The sequence below is a fragment of the Ananas comosus genome, linkage group 5 (genome assembly GCF_001540865.1).
Source record: "Ananas comosus cultivar F153 linkage group 5, ASM154086v1, whole genome shotgun sequence".
Taxonomy (NCBI): domain Eukaryota; kingdom Viridiplantae; phylum Streptophyta; class Magnoliopsida; order Poales; family Bromeliaceae; genus Ananas; species Ananas comosus.
This window is the reverse complement of record NC_033625.1, coordinates 5,956,787-5,976,218: the sequence shown is the minus strand read 5'-3', so window position 1 is coordinate 5,976,218 and position 19,432 is coordinate 5,956,787. Positions and strand designations below refer to the sequence as shown.

Genomic DNA, 19,432 nt, shown 5'->3' with positions numbered 1-19,432 from the left:
ATTATTTGTCCATTCATAATTAATTTATATTAATTATATAATATATTCTATAAACAGGCAAAATGGAATGCCAGGTGGCGGTCTCCCATTTGTTGTTTTTGTTTGTTGATAATCCTAATCATAATCCATTAATACCATAGCATAATTGTAATTGAAATAGGCTCCTAAACTTCTTTTTTTTGTTGTTTAACACCTTCTCAATTTATATTTTTTTTGCTATGAGTTATTTTAGTCAAATTCAATTAGGTGGTTAAATTAATTGATATTTCTTTGTTAGATTTTAGGATAAAAATTACTTTTAGCTGAAATAAATATATATTTTATCTAAGTATCACGAACACTGATATGGAATACATAACACTGGATACGACATGGCTCAAACACGGTAATTCGGTAATTTTCAAAAAAAAGGGGATACAGATACTTGACACTGCTAATAAAATAAATTTTATTTATGTTATAGTATATTTATTATATATAAAATATTAATTTTTAAATTATTATTACACTTCTCATGCAAATGATAGTTAATAAAACTTTTTCACCGATAGTTCATATATTTTTTAAAAAAAATTTGCCGTCGCACATAATTTATTTATATTAATTATATATGTATATTCATCAAAAAGCCAAAAGAGTTATTATCTTATATTATATCTATGCATAAGCATAAACAAAATAAAATAAAAAATTATATATTATTTCAATAGGTGGACCGGTATCGAACGTGCATTTATACATGGCATGTCCACGTCAGACACGAATATGACACAGACACATGAGATTTATAGAAGTATCTGTGATACATTTATTTTCTTATTAATTTTAATAAAATTGATGTGCTAAGGAAATAGTGATTTGAATAAAATTTATTAATTCAATAAGTTTAACCAAAACAAATAAATAGAGTTGAGGAATGACTACAAAAGAAAATATTGTCCATAAAGTTCATGTCAAAATTGTATATCAATGTTGAGAGGCTTTTCATGTGACACCCCAATAGTCCCACATCGAATGGGAATGGGGTTGTCATTGGGTTTATAAGAGACTTAGACACTAGTAATAATAACTAGGCTTAAGCATTTTGGGCTGGTGGTTTGGACCCAACGAGTTATTGTTGCTTGTGGGCTGGGTCGTTACATTTGGTATCAGAGCCGGTTCACCAGCTGGACATATGTGGCGAGTCTTGGCTGAGCCAGGGTCTGGATGACGGGCTAGCGAGACGAGTCTCACATCGCCTGGTGATCTTGGGCTGTGTGTGATTGGACTGACGAGGACGTCAAGGCCTTAACGGGGGGTGTCCCACATCGGATGGAAATGGGGGGGACTAGTGGTTTGGACCCAATGAGTTATTGTTGCTAGTGGGCTGGGTCGTTACACTTCATGCATACATCTTCACATCAATTTGTTTGTTTTTTTTTTTGGCTCTTTGACCCCATTACATATTTACATCTTAAACAAATGAGAAAAAAAAGAAAAGGCAATATGTTTACAAATTATTTATGTTGTTTTCATTATTACTTGTAAATATTTTAAAGACCATGGAGTACAAATTTAAGTCAGAAAAAGATTTCTTGGAACATATCTTCATGACACATCTACAAAGCCAAAATAAGACAATGTAAGTATAAATTAAAAATTAATCTAAGACCACAATGGAACATGTGCTCTTAATTGTAAAAAAAATATCATATTTGACCCCCCAACATCCCTAAATTAATTGGCACAATTAGTCCCAATCAGAATAATTTGCCTTTATTTGTGATAAAATGAAGGTGGCCTCTTTTGACTTTGTTTCATGTGCATGCATTTATTTCTCATGAAATTCATTATGGTTTCTTCCAATTGCTTTACACTTCTTAGTTGGGAACCCCACTAAGTTATAGGAGAGTAAGTGGGAAATCTATAGTGCAGAAGATTTCTACTTATCGCGTATGATTCGAACTCGGAACATTCTATTTTGATAGCATGTTAAATAATATGAAACAGTCAATATGTCAGATATGTAACACTCTTGGGCATATGGGCTTTGATTAGGCCGGATCTATTTATAATAATTGGTATTAGAGCTGAAATGTTAAATGTATCTTGAATTCTGAAATTATAAACTTGATTTGTATGAAAAGCAGCATTTCACGAGCTTTTGGAGATTTAGTGGAGAAGACAAATAAAATTCAAGTCAATATGAAGATTGTAAGATATATATGTCTCGAATTCTGGAACTGTAAAGTTTTCTAAAACCTTGTTTTGTTCTGACTATTCATTAAGTTAAGTTTAGATTATATCTAATCTTATTGAGGTTATTTCTAGTCTTAGGGGATTTGTATTTCTAATCTTATTAGGGTTTAGTCACTATTATAATTACGCCTTTATTCTATTAATTTGGTTAAGCAAACGAGAAGAAGTACGCGTATATCTTTTTAGACTAAAATTTTGTGAGAGAGACATATTTTTGTATACTATTCTAATTATAATGAAAATCTCTATTGCATCTTTGCCCGTAGGCATAGGTCAGTGGTTGAACCGCAAAAGTATTTGTGTGGGTTATTTTTTCTCTCTCTCTTTCTCAATTTTTTTTTTTGATATTTTCACGCTCGACGAACTAAATTTTTTTCACTTTTGTCATAACAAATTAGTGCCAGAGAAAATCCTGTATCAATATAATGTAGCAAATTTCCAACATAATAATTTAAAAACTATTGATTACTTTTATTAAAAGCTACGGGGCCACTGAATAAATGGTGGCGCAATAGTCAAGGTCACGTTTAAAGAAGAATCTATTGACTCACAGGAAAAACAAAATAAAAGACTATTGTTTTTTTTTTTTTTTTTTTTGAATAAAAGACTATTGTTAGCGTGATATTTCGGTCATCCGATATAATCTTCTTTAGGATTTTGATTTTTGGAATATTCGGCGGAAATTATCATAATTTTATTTTTATTAATTTCATATTCATGCTTATTAGAAAAGTCGAATTCGGATTTAATTAGAGTGTGCAGGCCATAGAAACATATGATGAAGGAGAGACCCCTCATTTTCTGCAACAACAATATATAAATAATTTGCGCGATTCAAAAACAAAAATACTTTCGTGTTCGTAACGAGAACTGAGTAGCTTAGTTTAGGTTTTTCTACTCCAATCAAAGGTAACAGTAGTTTTGGTAGTTTTAGTTTCAATAATAGTCTAAAGAGTAATAAAGGCTTAAGCTTTTAGGTAAGTAGGCTCCAAAAATTATATCACAATATGTATATATTTGGATTTTGGACTAGATGAGAATTTTCTAATAAAGCATGTATAGTTTCTCATATTTAATAAATTTAAGGTTAATTTTATACAGGTTCCTGTAAATATAGTAAATTGCAAATATATCTCTACAAAGTTCAACTTTCATATGTTATCTCTGTAAAAATTTTGATGTTTTCAAATATGTCTCTGCCGTTAGAATCTGTTAGAAAAATTTAGTTAACTATAGATTAAATACTTAACCTTAGTTACTTTTTGACATTTTTACCTCTCTTATATTATATTGTTATGACTTTTTAAGGAACATATTTGTAATGATAAAATTGAAAATATAAACAGTTTTCTGGCGGTTCTTTAACGATAATAAATCAGCAGAACATATTTAAAAATATTAAAACTTTTGCTGAAACAATATATAAAAATTAAACTTTATAGGGATATATTTGTTATTCACTATGTTTGCAGGAATCCTTATAAAATTAACCCTTTAATAAAGGATTCCTCTCTCATTCCAACCTTTTTTTTTTTTTTTTTTTAAGAATGGTACTATTTTCCTTAATAATAAAACATTATCTTTTATAATTTTTATTTTGCTGGATAAAAGTTTCAGAAAACAAATAAAAAAAAGACATTTTCATAAAATCTGAAAGAAAAAAAAAACCTTTTTTAGAATTTTTTTTTTTTTTTTTGTGGAAATCAAACTGTCGAAAAATACTTTTCAAACAAAAAACTTTTTTTTTTCTTTTCTGGGGAACCAAACACAAAATCTTATGAGGAATCAACATCAAAGAGATTTGAGACTTATTATATATTAAAGCTACAAAATATAATACAATTAATCATATGAGAGTCCTCGAGAACACAAATTTGTCCTCTTTATACACTTTGATTTGCTACATCAACTTTTATTACCCATTGTGTGCTTATCTCATACTCCTCATTAAAGAAGAGAACCATCGCCACCATTTTTATTTATAAACCTTAATCTTTTGTAAAATTACAATTTGGTCCATATTTTTCGGAAAACTTCAAATATTATCTTGTGGTTTCGCACTTACTCACTTTAGTATCCTGTGATTTAAAGCGTATCAATTTAGTATCCCGTGGTTTCACTTTTCTCTTTTTATTATCCCTTCCACTATTTTTTTTTTTCGTTAAATTAGTGATAAAGTTAAAATTAAAAGATGCTAAAATGAATATTCAGTAAATTTCGGTGGGGTATTTTATACTTTTTTGTATATAATTTTACCAAATGTTAACGGAGGTGATGACGAAAAAAATAAAATAAAATAAAATTATAAGGTACTAAATTGATACACTTTAAACTATAGGATACTAAAATAAAAAAATACGAAATCACAGGAGTGGTATTTGAAGTCTGCCCTTATTTTTTTTTCTTGCTTACTCGAATTATAAATCGAAAGCATGCATAAGTGGTCAAATTGCAATTTATCAATAAAGTTGACGAGCCTATTTCAAATTAGTCTATAGTTGAGGGGGTCTCACAAAATTTTATATTTACTGTGAAAAAAATTATAAAATAAACTAAGGCTAAAAGAGTAATGACAAATGAGTGAAGAAGCAAGAGAATGTGTGTCTCACAAAAAGGTGTGGTGACATCATTTTCACAGTTTAAAGTATTAGAATATTTTAAAAATATATAAAAAGAAAAAAAAAATTGTCTTTGTGGTGACAATTATTCACTAGTTTATTTATTTATTTATTTATTGACTTGGTTATCCAATGAGGTCGAGGTGTGAGTCGTGTGACCAAACCCATCAATGACGCACACATTTTCCATGAAATAATAAAAAAACAAAGGGAAAACTTCAAAAAAAATCCCTGTGGTTTCACACTTTTTCATTTTAGCATCCTATGATTTAAAGTGTATCAAGTTAGTACCATGTGGTTTCTCACTTTATCACTTTAGTACCCTGTGATTTAAAGTGTATCAAGTTAGTACCCTGTGGTTTCTCACTTTATCACTTTAGTACCCTGTAGTTTCACACTTTATCACTTTAGTATCCTATGGTTTAAAAAATCACAGGGTACTAACTTGATACAAAATTAAAACCACATGTGACTAAAGTGATAAAGTGCAAAACCACGGGGTACTAACTTGATACACTTTAAACCACATGGTACTAAAGTGATAAAGTGAGAAACCACATGGTACTAATTTGATATATTTTAAACCACAAGGTACTAAAGTGAAAAAAATTGAAACCATAAGGGGGTTTTTGAAGTTTTCCCAAAAACAAAAGATGTGTCACCCAATACACAGATTTAACTAGGAAATTAAACCAATTCATGCACTCAGGTTTTTCACATGGTGGGATGGGAATATTCTTTGTCCCACAAAATTTTAACACAATTATAAGAAAATGACCTTGGATCAAAAAATAAAAAAAACTATATTCATATATCGCTGATATATTAACAATTTTATGCGATATTTTTAAAATATGTGCATCAATTAATTAAATTTTATTATATTTGTATGTCAATACATTAACTATATATAAAAGTGAGATATTGTTAGTAACTCGTAATGATACTTTAATATATGGTTATCATGAATGTTGTTGTATAATGTCGATGAATTATTATGCAAAAAAGAAGATTTTACGCTGATTTGGATGTTGGAAAGAGTTATCTGATAATAACTTATACATTATAAATCCTTTTAATTTTATGAATTATGATGCAAATTAAAACTTTAAAAGTTTGATTTTAGCTTCTTGTAAGATTTTAACGGTTTTGATTTAGTAGAATTAGATACGCTACAATAATTCTTACATTTAAAAGACACTTTAAACAATAACTAATGACGCTTTAAAGTGTTGGTAAGAATAATCTCAACGCTTGAAAAGACGTCGAGTAAAAAGTGGTTAAGTAAATATGTCGGGATAAATATATCGACGTTTTAATATAATGTCGAAAAACTTTTATCAATATTTGATAAAAATACGTTTATTAGAGATGTTTAATCATGGTGTCGGCATTTGTCTAATATTGAAGACGCTAGAATAGAGTGTCGTTTAAAACATATTTTGTTGTAGTGATATTTCACCTATAATGTGATTATTTTATTCTAAAAAAAATGATGTAATTGAAAGCGGAATATACGTTTGCCAATACATTAATAGCTTATTAGGTGACTATTCTTTGTGGGGGCACAAAGAGCATTTCTAAAAATATTATGCACCAAAGATATTTGTGATGCAAAATGAATCCACAAACTAATAGAATAATGGAAGCTAAAGCCCAACTCAAATATCATCTTAATTAAGAAACTAATCTAATCATATATAAGGAACGACTCCGAAATAGTCTTAACATGCAACGGAGTGCCGTGGCCTAAAGCAAGTGGTAAATGATTTGGTGGTTGGTACCCGAGATCCCAAGTTCGAATCTTAGTTGATTAACATTTCCAGCTAAGTTTATTTCTAAATGAAATAAATGAAGCGGGTAGCGTGCTATCTATCTCTTTTAAAAAAAAGAAAAAAAAAAAGAAAAAGGAATTTATTGGAGAGGTTTCAGTTGAACATCTCATTAGAAAAAGATAACAATTCGTATAATCTAAAAGATTAACCTAATAGGAAACAGACTTAGAAATATATATAGTAACACCTCACACTCACGTGCATGATAAATATGAAGAGCACATGAAACTGATAAGCAAGATAATATTTTAGAATAATGGATATATATATAATTTTTATTTTTCTTCAAATTATGTAACTTTGTGAAAGAAATTTCCTACTATTTATTTTCTTTTTCTTTTTTTTGTTATTTCTAAAGATCAAATTGGGTATATTAATAATTGCTTAGTTGTATCATATGATATGTGCAGGAAGGGTGACGAAATAATATTATATTTTTAAATTTTGAGGTACAAAGAAGAGATTCTAAAAGGGATGGGAGGATAAAGTAGGAAAGTGTATATACACATACATATATATCCAACATGAGACAATACTTGTAACTAAAATCCTTCACAAAAGTTATTCACTATTATTATATGGATAAATTCCATTCATTAATCATTACCTCCCATATTGTCTCTTTATGCAAATGCATGTGATCACAATTATTTAGATAGCTTTTCTTAGCTATATAGATAGACCATTTGAAAAGGCTATCTTATCTCTTAAAATTTTAATTTTATGACTCAACATTTCAATTTGTTTGATTTAAATAGTAAACGATATTTTGATTTCAAATTTTAAATATGTCATTTATTTTTATAGATTTAATTAGTATATTTCATGTAATTTTTGCAACAATAAGAAATTGTTTGGTTATAAGTAGTTGTAAGTGCACTGTAGTTGTAATTGTATGCAAATTCAAATTCACCATTTGGTTTCATATATTTGAATCCAACTGTAGTAATTGGAACCACAGGCCAAATAAAATTATGCTCAAATCGGCTGTAGTTCCAAATGCAGCAGTTGGAAAGAGCAACATTAAACAAAGATAAGCTTACCTTCCTAATATTAATCTTCCAAACATGAAATTTTTTTTTTCTTTTATTATTGGGTGTAATCTCACAATCCCATGTATAAAATGATAAAATTTTGTAACCGCTCTTGTCAATCGCATATAACCAAACAAAATATTTATAATTACGGCACTTTCTATAACATTGAATCATACAAGATTTATGCAATTACAAGTGTTACCATTCTAATTACATGCATATCGAACAACACTTTACATTTACATTCAACCAAACAATTTCTAAGTTCATTAAAAGTAAGTTTACTAGCCGTTTAAAGTCAAATTGCCGTTGACTGACCCAAATCAAATAAATTGAAAAGTTGGACGATAAAATCAAATTTTTGAAAGATTGAGAAGTCATTTCAAAATGGCCCATAGTTAAGATAAATTTCGTATAATTTTTTTATCAAAATTTATTTATTTGGCTTCATTTAAACTATAAGGTAGGGTTGAAAGTGGATATTCAATACCAATTCCGATACGATGCGAGCCAAAATTTAATATTCGACATACATTCGTATTCGAATTCGCATTTGAAAATAAAAAATGGATGCAGATATGGTTTCTTAAATAATTTGACCGTGTTTAACCGTTTTCATCTCTAAGAGATAAGAGGATTATAAATATATATTATAGGAGATAAAGTGATTTTCTATCGTGTTTTTTATTTATTTTACTATAAATTTTATGTTAAAATATTACATTTTATTGAATAAAATTTAAGTATACAAAATTTGAATATGAGTACGAACCTTTAATTACATTGTGTGTTTTATTGACGCTAACTTTAGTTTATATTTTTACACGTATATTAGTATATATTATTATCTAAATACAAATCCCACTCGTATCTGAATCCAAATTTAGTTTAAAAAAATATAATAATAAAAATTTAGTATTTGATATACATTATTATTTTTTAAAAAAATATAAATATAAATATAATTTTATAAAAAATCTGACCGTATGGAGCTGTTTTCAAAACCTATATATAGCACCCCAAGGGCTCAACCACAATATAAGAACAACACGTATGCACCTCCTCGACGTTCTTATCCGCATAATAATACCTAAAAAAACAAAAATAAAAACCTTTAATATATTTTTTAATATATATATATATATATATATATATATATATATATATAGAGAGAGCTAGGCTGGTATACGATCGGATCTCCGTGCAACTAAGTTGTTTTTAATTATGCGGCTTTCAAATCGACGATCAGATTCATCAGACTTGATCTGCACTATTAAAAGTATTTGGAAACTAAATTTCATAATTTTTCGGCATCATTTGGCTAGTGATCAAACGGTCTCAAAATTGACAACTTTATTGGTAGATGTGAAGCGTTTGTAAATTTAATGATGTAAAACAATTCAAATCTGATAAAATTTTTATAGAAAATTTTTTTCACTATTCAAAGTAAGATCAATATCTGTGATCTTAAATTCAAGTCATTTATTATTATTTTTTATGAGATTTTTATTTTCAGCCGTTCGTGTGTGTTTAGGCTACTTGTTTGATAGGTAAATGATGCCGAAAAATTATAAAATTCAGTTTCCAACTACTTTTAATAGTGTAGATCAAGTCTAACGGAGCCAATCGTCGATTTGGAAGTCGCATCATTGAAAACAACTTAATAGCACGAAGGACTTCTACACACACACAAAAGTGACAAGCTACAATATATGAAAACAACTCATTTGGGACTTAGCTCAAATAAATGGCCAAATATTCCAATGACATCAACTTTGGTCTTTGGGCGGCGCAAAACTACAACCTATATATATAACCTTTCACCTACATATTTAGTTACATTATTGGATTTGTATTGAGACATTTTGCCTATCGATTACCATCAACAACAACAGTAAACAATAGAATATTTAAGGGTGGAAATTTGCGATGACGCGTCGTATTCGGATTGGATAATTGCTTCCAAGTACAATTCACTAAAAATAAGTAAAATATATAGAAAGAATATATAAAATTTATCTAAATTATAGATTATTATAAGTTGACTATTCAATCTCTTGAAATTTTAATTTAGCTATTCAATCTTTCAGTTTGTTTAATTCAAACCGGTCAGCAGCACTTTTATTTAAAAATTTGAATCTGTCGTTTACTTTTATAGATTTAGCTAGTATACTTTATATATATAATATTTGCAACTATATATAAATTTATTAAAGTAAGTTATTTAAATCTATAGCCGAAATATCATTGACTGATGACTCAAATCAAACAAATTGAAAGTTTATTTAGTCAAATCGAAATTTTGAAAAGTCTGATAGCCGACTCAAAATGGTCCATAATTCAAATAAGTTCTTTATACTTTTACCAAATTTAAAATTTCCAAAGGGATTTTCGATATTTTACAATTTTGGGGGCATATATGGTTGGGATTATTCCCAAATACGTATAGTTTCTCATGGCCCTCTCATTAATGAACGATAAGAAACAAGTGAATTAATAATGTAGCATCAACAACCTTCCATGTGTAATATATATTTTGTTTTTGTTTTTTTTTTTTTTAGGTTTTCATAGTGAAAGGTTTTGAAGTTTAAAATGAGAGAAATTAACAACAAAAATTTTCAAACAATGAGCAAAAATGAGGTGAGGGTGATTTGAGCCAAAAAGAATTCATTGATCACTCTTTGTCCCCACTTATAACTTATTTATATATTTTGAGTGATGTATAAATTAATTTTGGCTAAACTATAATTAGCACCCATGTAATTTAGCACATCTTTATTATCTAGTAAAATTAAGTTTGTCCTACCTTAAAAACCTATCGTTAAATAAAATAATTAATACAGTGATACATTTCACAAACTACGAAGACTAAGTGTTATATTTTACAGCATCGACTTTTCTTACTCATTAAGCGATATTATTAAGAAATTTGTTGATCACTAGATATTTTTAGAAAATAAATTTGTGGTCAAATTAAATCAAGGTGATAATCAAAGAATCGAACAAAAGGAATTGCTAGATCGGAGAAAACAATTGTGGTTTCAAAATTTCTGGACTTTAAATTTTGGTGTTTATTGTAACTTTGATCATTAACCCTTTTTTTTTTTTTTTGAGAGAGAGATAGGTAGTATATTACCCGCTTCGTTTATTTCATTTAGAAATAAACTTAACTAGAAATGTAAATCAATTAGAATTCGAACTTGAGACCTCATGAACCAACCACCAAACCCTTTTTTTTAATATATAAAAAATTAGAGTTTTTGTAAGGAGAGGTTTTGAACACGACCACAGCTAAAAGCTCCAAATTAAGTAATTGTTGTTATTTAGGTCATATATATATATATGTTTAATTTGAAAAATAAATTATATCCAGGTTATAGGACTAATCCCAAAATAGTACACTGCCAAATTTACTTTAGGATAAATCAATAGATTATTTTGAAAATTAATGCTACTCTAAGAACATGTAAAGTTAAGTGTATAAATATCAGAATAAATCATTTAATTAATAAAATAAATTAAATATGTTTTGGTAAAATATAAAATTAAAAAGCTTTCATAGCTCAGTTGGTTAGAGCACCCGTTTAGTAAGCGGGAGGTCCTGAGTTCAACTCTCAGTGAAAGCATTTTTTTTTATTTACTATTTAAAAAAATTTTGTTTCAATTTTCAATTTTATTACCACTTTTTGGTTTCTTTTTGCTACTGCTTTTATTTTGCTATTTTAAACATTTTTCTTTTCTATTTTTACACCACAAAAATATTTAAAACATTTTTGTTTTCTATTTTTATACCAGCGAAATTTCAATTTTATTGCCACTTTTTAGATTTTTTTTTAGCTGCTGCTTTTATTCTACTATTGGAAACATTTTTCCTATTTTTACGCCAGAGAAATTTCAATTTTGTTACCTCTTTTTGCTACTGTTTTTATTTTACTATTTAAAAAAATTTTGTTTATGTATTTACACCACAGAGATTTCAATTTTATTACCACTTTTTGGTTTCTTTTTGCTACTTTTTTTACTTTACTATTTTAAACATTTTTGTTTTATATTTTTACACCATAGAAATTTCAGTTTTGTTACCACTTTTTGGTTTCTTTTTGCTGTTGTTTTGCCTTTCCTCTTGGTTTAGAATTGGTATCTTATTTTTGGTTTTTAGTTGATTTCTATTTCTTAGGAGGAAATGAGGAATATATACATATATTGTTAGACTTTATTATGTGGACCACAATGATAATTTTTTTTTAAAAAAATATGAATACGTATTTTATTTATACCAAAATTTACGTGATAGATAAGGATTATCCATTTGATTGAAACCATAGTAATAACTGATCTTCACAAATTGTTCCTCGTCGGAAGAAATTATACAGTTTTTAAAATTAAAGAGAATTCCTAATCTGGCATTATATATAGGCTGTGCTTGGTTTGACACTCTGTAATTCAGGAATCGAAATCGAAAATGAATCATTCCGTTTGTAAGTGTTTGGCATATAGGAGCCTCATTCTATTGAAGGAATTACTCCGCTAAAGATACATCTTTTATATGTAACATTCAATTGGAGTGGAAAGAAAGAAGCACTTCTTAAGTTAACAAAGTCCAACAAAGTTTTATATAAGCACTTTTTCTGGTTTCTTTGTGTTTTCCTTCTTATATTTTTCTGTGTTCTCTAGAACAAGCTTGATCATATATCCATGTTTTAGAAGGAGCAAATAGGTTTTGCTATGAGAAGAGGAAGAAGCACCTCTCAAAAATTACATTCAGTGGAAAGAAGCATCAAACTTTTGATGCTTTTTCCATGACACTGTAACAATCACTTTACAGCATCAGAAGAGAAAAACTCTAAATTTTAAATGTTATTTTGAAAACTTACTATAAAATTTTAAAGCAATAAAGACCCAAAAATTTTATCAGCATCCTCACTGTGATTAAAAAGACGCAAAATTTGCCGAATTAGAGCCTGTAATTTCGAAATCGACAAGCATATTTCCGATTTCTTAAGTAATGCGGAAAAAGCTGCGTCAAAAACCACACCATGCAAGCTCCCAAATATCACCAGAAAACAGCTTTCCCAACCAGCAAACAACACATTCAATTCAATGTACAGAAAGAGAATTATAGGCGCAGCCGATAAAAAGAGGGGTATTCTTTACTGAACTATATACCTCAGAAATTTTACAAGAAAAGGCGCCGGTTACAAGTCGTCTAAAAAGAATAGAAATAAAGTCTCGCGAATTTAGTATCTAGTGAAAGATTTTTCTCCTATATAAGATGGCGAAGAACGAGCAGACGCCGCCCTGTATGTAGTACAAGAAGTTAGAGAGATTGAAATTTATCAGCGAACCGAAGGTCAGTTTCCGGCTCCCTCGTATTCTCTTCGGATGATCTCCAGCAAAAACTCATTCCAGGTGTCGATCGCCCCCGGCATGCACCAATGCAGGCAATCCTGCGGCGGGGGCTCTCCATTGGTTCCCCTCGTCGTCACCTTTTTCGGATCTGTGTTCCTGTACGGGCCCGGGTGCCCGTCGGGACGATACGCAAAAGGCTCCGTAATGTCCATGAACCTCAATTTAGCTCCACCTCTCGCCTTCGCCGCCGCCCGTTGGAAACCTGTGACTTGCTTCTCATACATTATGTTGGTAAATCCATTCTGTACCAGCTCAGTAACAGGCCGAGTCTTCCCCGTGCATGACCCGCCAGTGTTCCATGCCCCACCTTCGTAGTGGTCCGGTGAGTATGACCGGATGATTACGAGGCCGGTAAAATTAGGGTTGTTGGCGATTGCAGAGAGGCTCGTCTCAACTGATATACCTATGGAATATTTAAAAAAAAATTGTTAGAATATTATATATATATAAAACGACTATGGTGCTTTTAAAAGCACCGAGCCCTTGGTGCTTGTAAGTTTTCCAATGTTAGAGAGGGAAATAACAGTTGTTAAACAATACCGAATGCCTCGACGTTATTAACTGGCATCGTGCCGAATTCTTTGGGCCACCAGAGCTGGCCCCCGACGATCGTGCCATTCAAGAGATAAGCCGACCGTTTGGCAAACCAATGGCCGGAAGAGAGGACGAGGACGTCGAATCTCGGAAGCAAGTCCATGAAGACCTTGTCAGGGATGTCGAGCTGGACCTGGTCTATCCCATTGCGGGCTGATACCAAGGGAGCGTTGGTTCGGTTCACGAGCCACGAGGACCAAACGCGAGCGATCGATGTTGAGGTCGAGGGGAAGTACCACCTCTGCATCCGACGATTGCCACGGTTCTTCGGAGCCTCTACCTGTTAAGAGATTAGGAGGATATGTTAGATTGATTTTTATGGCAGATACAGGTATGTGCATAGAGCATTGGTTTAATTTTACTTTGGGTTAGGCACAAATTTAGTCCTACTTTCTGACCCCGATTTCAATTTCATCATCAAGGTTTCCATCTTAACCTGAAGATTGATTTTTATTCCGGTTTCGTCAGTAAAATTTGGGCTCACTTTTGATTTCATCCTCCAGGTTTCAATTTGACAAACGAGTCATTTGTGGTGTTGTCATGGCACAAAATCAACAAATAGACTAAAAATATACAACTAAATTGTTAGAATTTTTAGGGTTGAATTCAGAATTCAAGAAAACAATAGATAGTGTAATTTTGTTAAAAAAGAAAAAATTCTTAAATGAGCAGAAGAAAATTGAAAATCATGCTTCAATGGATCCCCGACAAATGAAGGTTAACAGAATGCATTATGACGCCAGAAAAGTAGGCGAAGGGTTCTTGCCTGCCACAGAATGCAAACAAGAGATTCCATCTGATTCCTGGCGACAGAATCCCCGACAAATGCCAGAGTCTTGTGCCTCATCAGCTCCAAGAATTTCTTCGCATCAAAACGTGGGAGGTCGCATCCGTCAGGATTCCACCTGTAGTTCACATACTCCTTGTCTGGTCTACCGTTCACCTGGCAATTCTGCGTCTGCGTTATGATCGGGCATGTATTGCTCGTGTATAGGGGCCCGGCAGGATCGTAAACCCATTTCCCATGGTACAGATCGCAACTCCCTTTAAATTGAAAACAAAAACAACAAACAATAAGTATCGCATCAAACTTCGTCACAACTTGTTCGGAACTGAAGAGGGCATTGTCACACTACGTACAAAGGGACTCAGAACATTTTGTAAAGTCCATAAGAATTAATTTATATTTATAGCGCATTTTATCTCATTTTGCAGCAGGTGTCCTGTCAGATTCAGACTAGTCGATATGAAGCAAATTTTCAACAAATTTCAGATGTCACAATATTCTGTAAATTAACTCTGAGCCCTGGACCGGAGGGACAAAGTTTTGACTTCAATTTTCCATTCCTAAACCTTGAATATCACTAGGTAAAGGGATATACAAAAAAATAAAATAAAATCTAAAAAAATAAGTCCCAGGTGATGCAAGACATTCATTAGTGATAAATATTAGCCCCTATATTATGTTATTGTTGAAATTTAGAGCACAACTGCATATGAACTTGTAGATATACAAAATGAAGTATAGCAAGAAGGAAAGGGAACAGACTAAGCATTAATAGGAAACAAAAGACTTGGAATTGATTCACTTATATCTTCGTAAGTTACACTTCAGGGCGAAATGATATGGGCATTATAATCACAGAAGAACACAAAATCATTGCTAAATAATCTTTTTTGGTTTATCTATGCTGCATGTCATACTTCTACTTCAGAAATATTTAGCACCATACACAGGACAACTCTATGATGCTGATCTTTACTGATTCAGAAGAAGTTTAAGAACACTTCACAATTAAGCGTCTGAAACTCTCTCATATTTTCGACCTAATAGCAACATACTGTAGGTCAAGTATCCTGTTAGACTGATCACAGTTGACAGTTAACAGACGATAATGGCAGGCAACAGAACTTCTTAGCATCACAAACAGATTCATTCATCTTGGAACTCATTAATGCTATCTGCTCCTGAAGAAGGCAATGCAATCTCTAAATGAACTTCAAACTAGCGATGGCAATTTCAATCTCAATAAGCTCTAATGGGACTCTGAATGGCGAATCACCCAGCACACTTGGTTTGCATAGGAAACAACATGGTCGATTCAGTTGTCTTATTTGGCTGGTGGTGGCAGTGAAAGCACTAAGAGATGAAACAATCCGACAAATATGATAGCGACTGCAGAAAGAGGTCGAGAAGTTGGATGCGCTGATGGTGTAAGACACTACGGTCGAGGTGGTGGCCCGTTGGGAAGATGAAGTGGTGGTGGTGTTGTTTGCGCCTGCAGAGTAAGGGCGGGAGGTTAAGGAGATGGTCAGCATAGTGGAGGTATTGGCCGCATTGCTTGTAGAGAGGAGACGATGAAGCAATCGAAGGAAAGGATGTAACCATTATGGGAGTAGTCAAAGCAACAGCAGCAGGAGATGACACTGGCCTCTGCAACTGTGATGGTTACGGTTGTAGCAACGACAACTGGGGAGGCAATGTTGGTTGAAGGATATGGTGTGGTCAGTGGTGATGACAACAAGTGAGAGGCGCTAATGACAAGGGTGGCAGTTGTGGCTGTTACCGAAAAGAGACGGCATTGGCATATGAATAGGAGAGGAGGATTTAACCCATTAAATATTGAAGTGCGGAGATCAAATCCACGACCTCACAGAATGAAGGGGTTTAGAATTAGCTCTGATATCATGATACCCATGGCAAACGAGTGAACACACTTGAATTCTAAGGTAAGTAAACCATATGGCCATTAAAAGTACGCAGTAATATAACATAACCCAGTTTAGCCTACGGTAATGGCAAACAAACTAGCACATAATAATGATATAACAGTGAATTCAAAAGAAAATACAAGGACAAGATAACCACTTACTTCGATCGGCTCTCTTAGAGTCAGCAGATGCATCTGAGACTAAATTGGCATCGGACAAAGATGACTTATCACGTACTAAACCAATCTTAGGATCATCTACCGAACCCTTTATAGAGGATTCGCCAACTAGAGCATCGGGAACAAAAGTGCCGTTAGGAATAATCGTTTCGGCTTTCCCATCGGATTTCGATAGTGTATCAGCTAAAGAAACATTAATAACAATCTTATCATCATGGGTCATTTCTATAACACCACTCTGATTCCTGGAAAGCAAATTGAACTTGCTCCAATTGTCGGGCCTGAGGAGATAATCCTTGTATGATGAATGAAAAAGAGATGACGAAACCAGGGCCAAAGAAACTAACATGAGGCATAAAACCAATCCTCCGACAGAGCGAAAATTGGAGGAAAAGCATCGAGGAACGGCCATAAGACCCGAAAGGCTTATCGGAGAAGCCGTCGTCTTCATTCCACACACTTTATTTCCCACACCCACAAGTCTCACCAGCTAAGATCACAAACCGTGCTCTTTCTAAAGCCAAAAAAACCTCTTTTTAATGAATCAGAAGCTAAAAAGGAGCAAAAAAGACCCAAAATTCCTACAAGTTCCAAACTTTTGCTCTGGTTCAAATCTTTAAAAGCTAAAATACCAAATCCCTGAACCTTTGGAAAGAACCCAACTCAGAATTCTTCAAATAGCCACCAAATTACACAAATGTGAGCCAAAATATTCAGATCACCTGCTTCCAATTCTTCATAAATCAGCTCAAAAGCTCAAAACCATAATAAATGTAGCATTAACGAACCCTAGTTCTAATAATTACTTTCTATAGCAAACCCTATTAAAATACACATAATTGGGGCATTTATACACCTCTAAAAGGAGGAGTTTTGAAGCAATCACAAATCCAAACTTCTCAAATCTGCAATAAAATCCCGATTTCCCCCATTTTCAGATCAAATACAAAGAAATTGCACCTTCATCCCAAGAGAAATTCCCCACCAATTCCTCTTAAATACCTCAAAAATTCTCAAAAAAAAAAAAAAAAACAGATCGACGGGGTACTCTGAATTATCGATTGAGCTAAGGAATTTACATAAAACAAAATTTTAAAAAAAAAATTTGTTCGATTTGTAGAGAGCGATTTATGGGGTGAAAGAGATAAAAAGGCTTTGGGTGGTCACACATAAATTAGTGTGAACAATCTCCTTTATTGAAAACAGTTAAAAAGCCGGAGAAATTTTGCAGAGAACCCCTAAACTATAGAAATTCTGAAAATGCTCCACATATTTTATTGTTTTTGTTAAAAAAAAATTGATTTGATAACTTAATTTTTTGATATTTTACTTTAAATTATTTAATAGTAATCCACTTTAAAATTTTGGCGCAATATCTTATTCATATAATTACAGATATATTAAATATTCCCATATGTTTTATTATTTTGGTAAAAATATAGGGAATATATATGATATTCTATCAATTTTGATCTGACTTTTTAAAAAAATTTTAATTTTACTACTTAATTTTTTGATATCTTAATTTAAATTATTTATTGGATATTCTACTTTAAAATTTTGGTGCATTATCTTATTCATGTAATTACATATACATTAAAATAAGTGACATATATACTTAATTTTTTTTTGCATAAGAGCTATCAGATAATTTAAATTAAATAAATTATGAGATAAATACCAAACTAAAGTTTCACATATTTTTCTTATTAATTTCTTTATTAACAAACCCTCAATCATTTTTTAATTTTATAATTTAAACAATCTTATCCAACAGTAACTTTTCAACAAATAATAAAGCTAAAATAATTAGCATATAATTTTTTAATTTAACTAAGTATAAATCCAAGATTTTTAATTATGGGCTTCTTTCCAAATAATTTATGGTTGAGGGGGGGTCTCATTAAACATGCACGTGAAAAGTTGCGTTGTGTTAAAATGACTATTTTACACTCCGATCGCGCGTTCGCTCGTCCGAGCCCTCTCATCCGTCCATCTGGTGATCCCCTGTACAACTGTATTCACGGCCTTCATCACGAGATGATCTGAGCCGTTCATTAGTCGTCGGACGTTGATGGGTATTTTCGTCCTTTAACAAGCTTAAACCATGGACAACTTTTTGTCTGAGAATTAAATTCGGTCATTTTCATTTTCTTTTATTTTTTCCTTTTTTTTCCGGTTTTAATAGCTAAGATATTTGATCTAAATAAGTTAACCATGTTTATAATCTAATCCAAATTAATTAATCTAATTCAAAATACACTCCTGTTTTATTCATTTTAAGTTGGATTGATTGAAATTTAATTTTTTGAAATTTTTCTTTAATTTAAAATATATTTATGTCAAATTTTGGTAAGAAAAAAATTCATTTTGTCCTGTCGTGTAGCATAGTTTTATTTAACAATGCTTAAATTTTATTTTTATTTTTCTCTACGGACATACACTAAAGGGTTGTTTGGTTAGATGTAATTATAAATGTAGTATAGTTGAAGATAAATAAAGTTAAAGATATAGCAATAGTTATGGTTGGATGTAGTATAAAGCGCTATAATCATAAATAATTTGTTTGGTTGCATGCAGTTGAGAAATAATTTTTAAAAAAAATTTATTATTTTATATATATGATGGTGAGATTACCTCCAATATAAAAAAAAAAAGAAAAAAAATTGTTTGAAAAGTAATTAAGGAGGTGAGCGTACTTTTTATTTAAAGCTACTTTCTTTAATTGCTGCAGTTAAAACTGCAGCCAATTTAGATACGGTTCCAACTGTTGCAATTTCTATTGCAGCAGTTGGAGTTAAATATATCAA

At 31.3% G+C, this 19,432-nt stretch overlaps 1 protein-coding gene and 1 non-coding gene across 2 annotated transcripts; one reads left to right on the top strand and one right to left on the bottom strand.

Annotated features, from left to right (window-relative positions):
• On the top strand, positions 11,281-11,354 carry TRNAT-AGU. Its single transcript has one exon. It is a non-coding gene; the product is annotated as a tRNA-Thr (tRNA).
• LOC109710547 (protein YLS7-like) lies at positions 12,845-17,786 on the bottom strand. The gene is made up of 4 exons (XM_020233212.1): positions 16,605-17,786; positions 14,498-14,775; positions 13,678-14,011; positions 12,845-13,540 (listed from the first exon to the last, which is right to left on the bottom strand). Exons 1-4 carry the CDS (start codon positions 17,071-17,073, stop codon positions 13,080-13,082), a joined length of 1,542 nt encoding a protein of 513 aa, XP_020088801.1. The 5' UTR covers positions 17,074-17,786; the 3' UTR covers positions 12,845-13,079.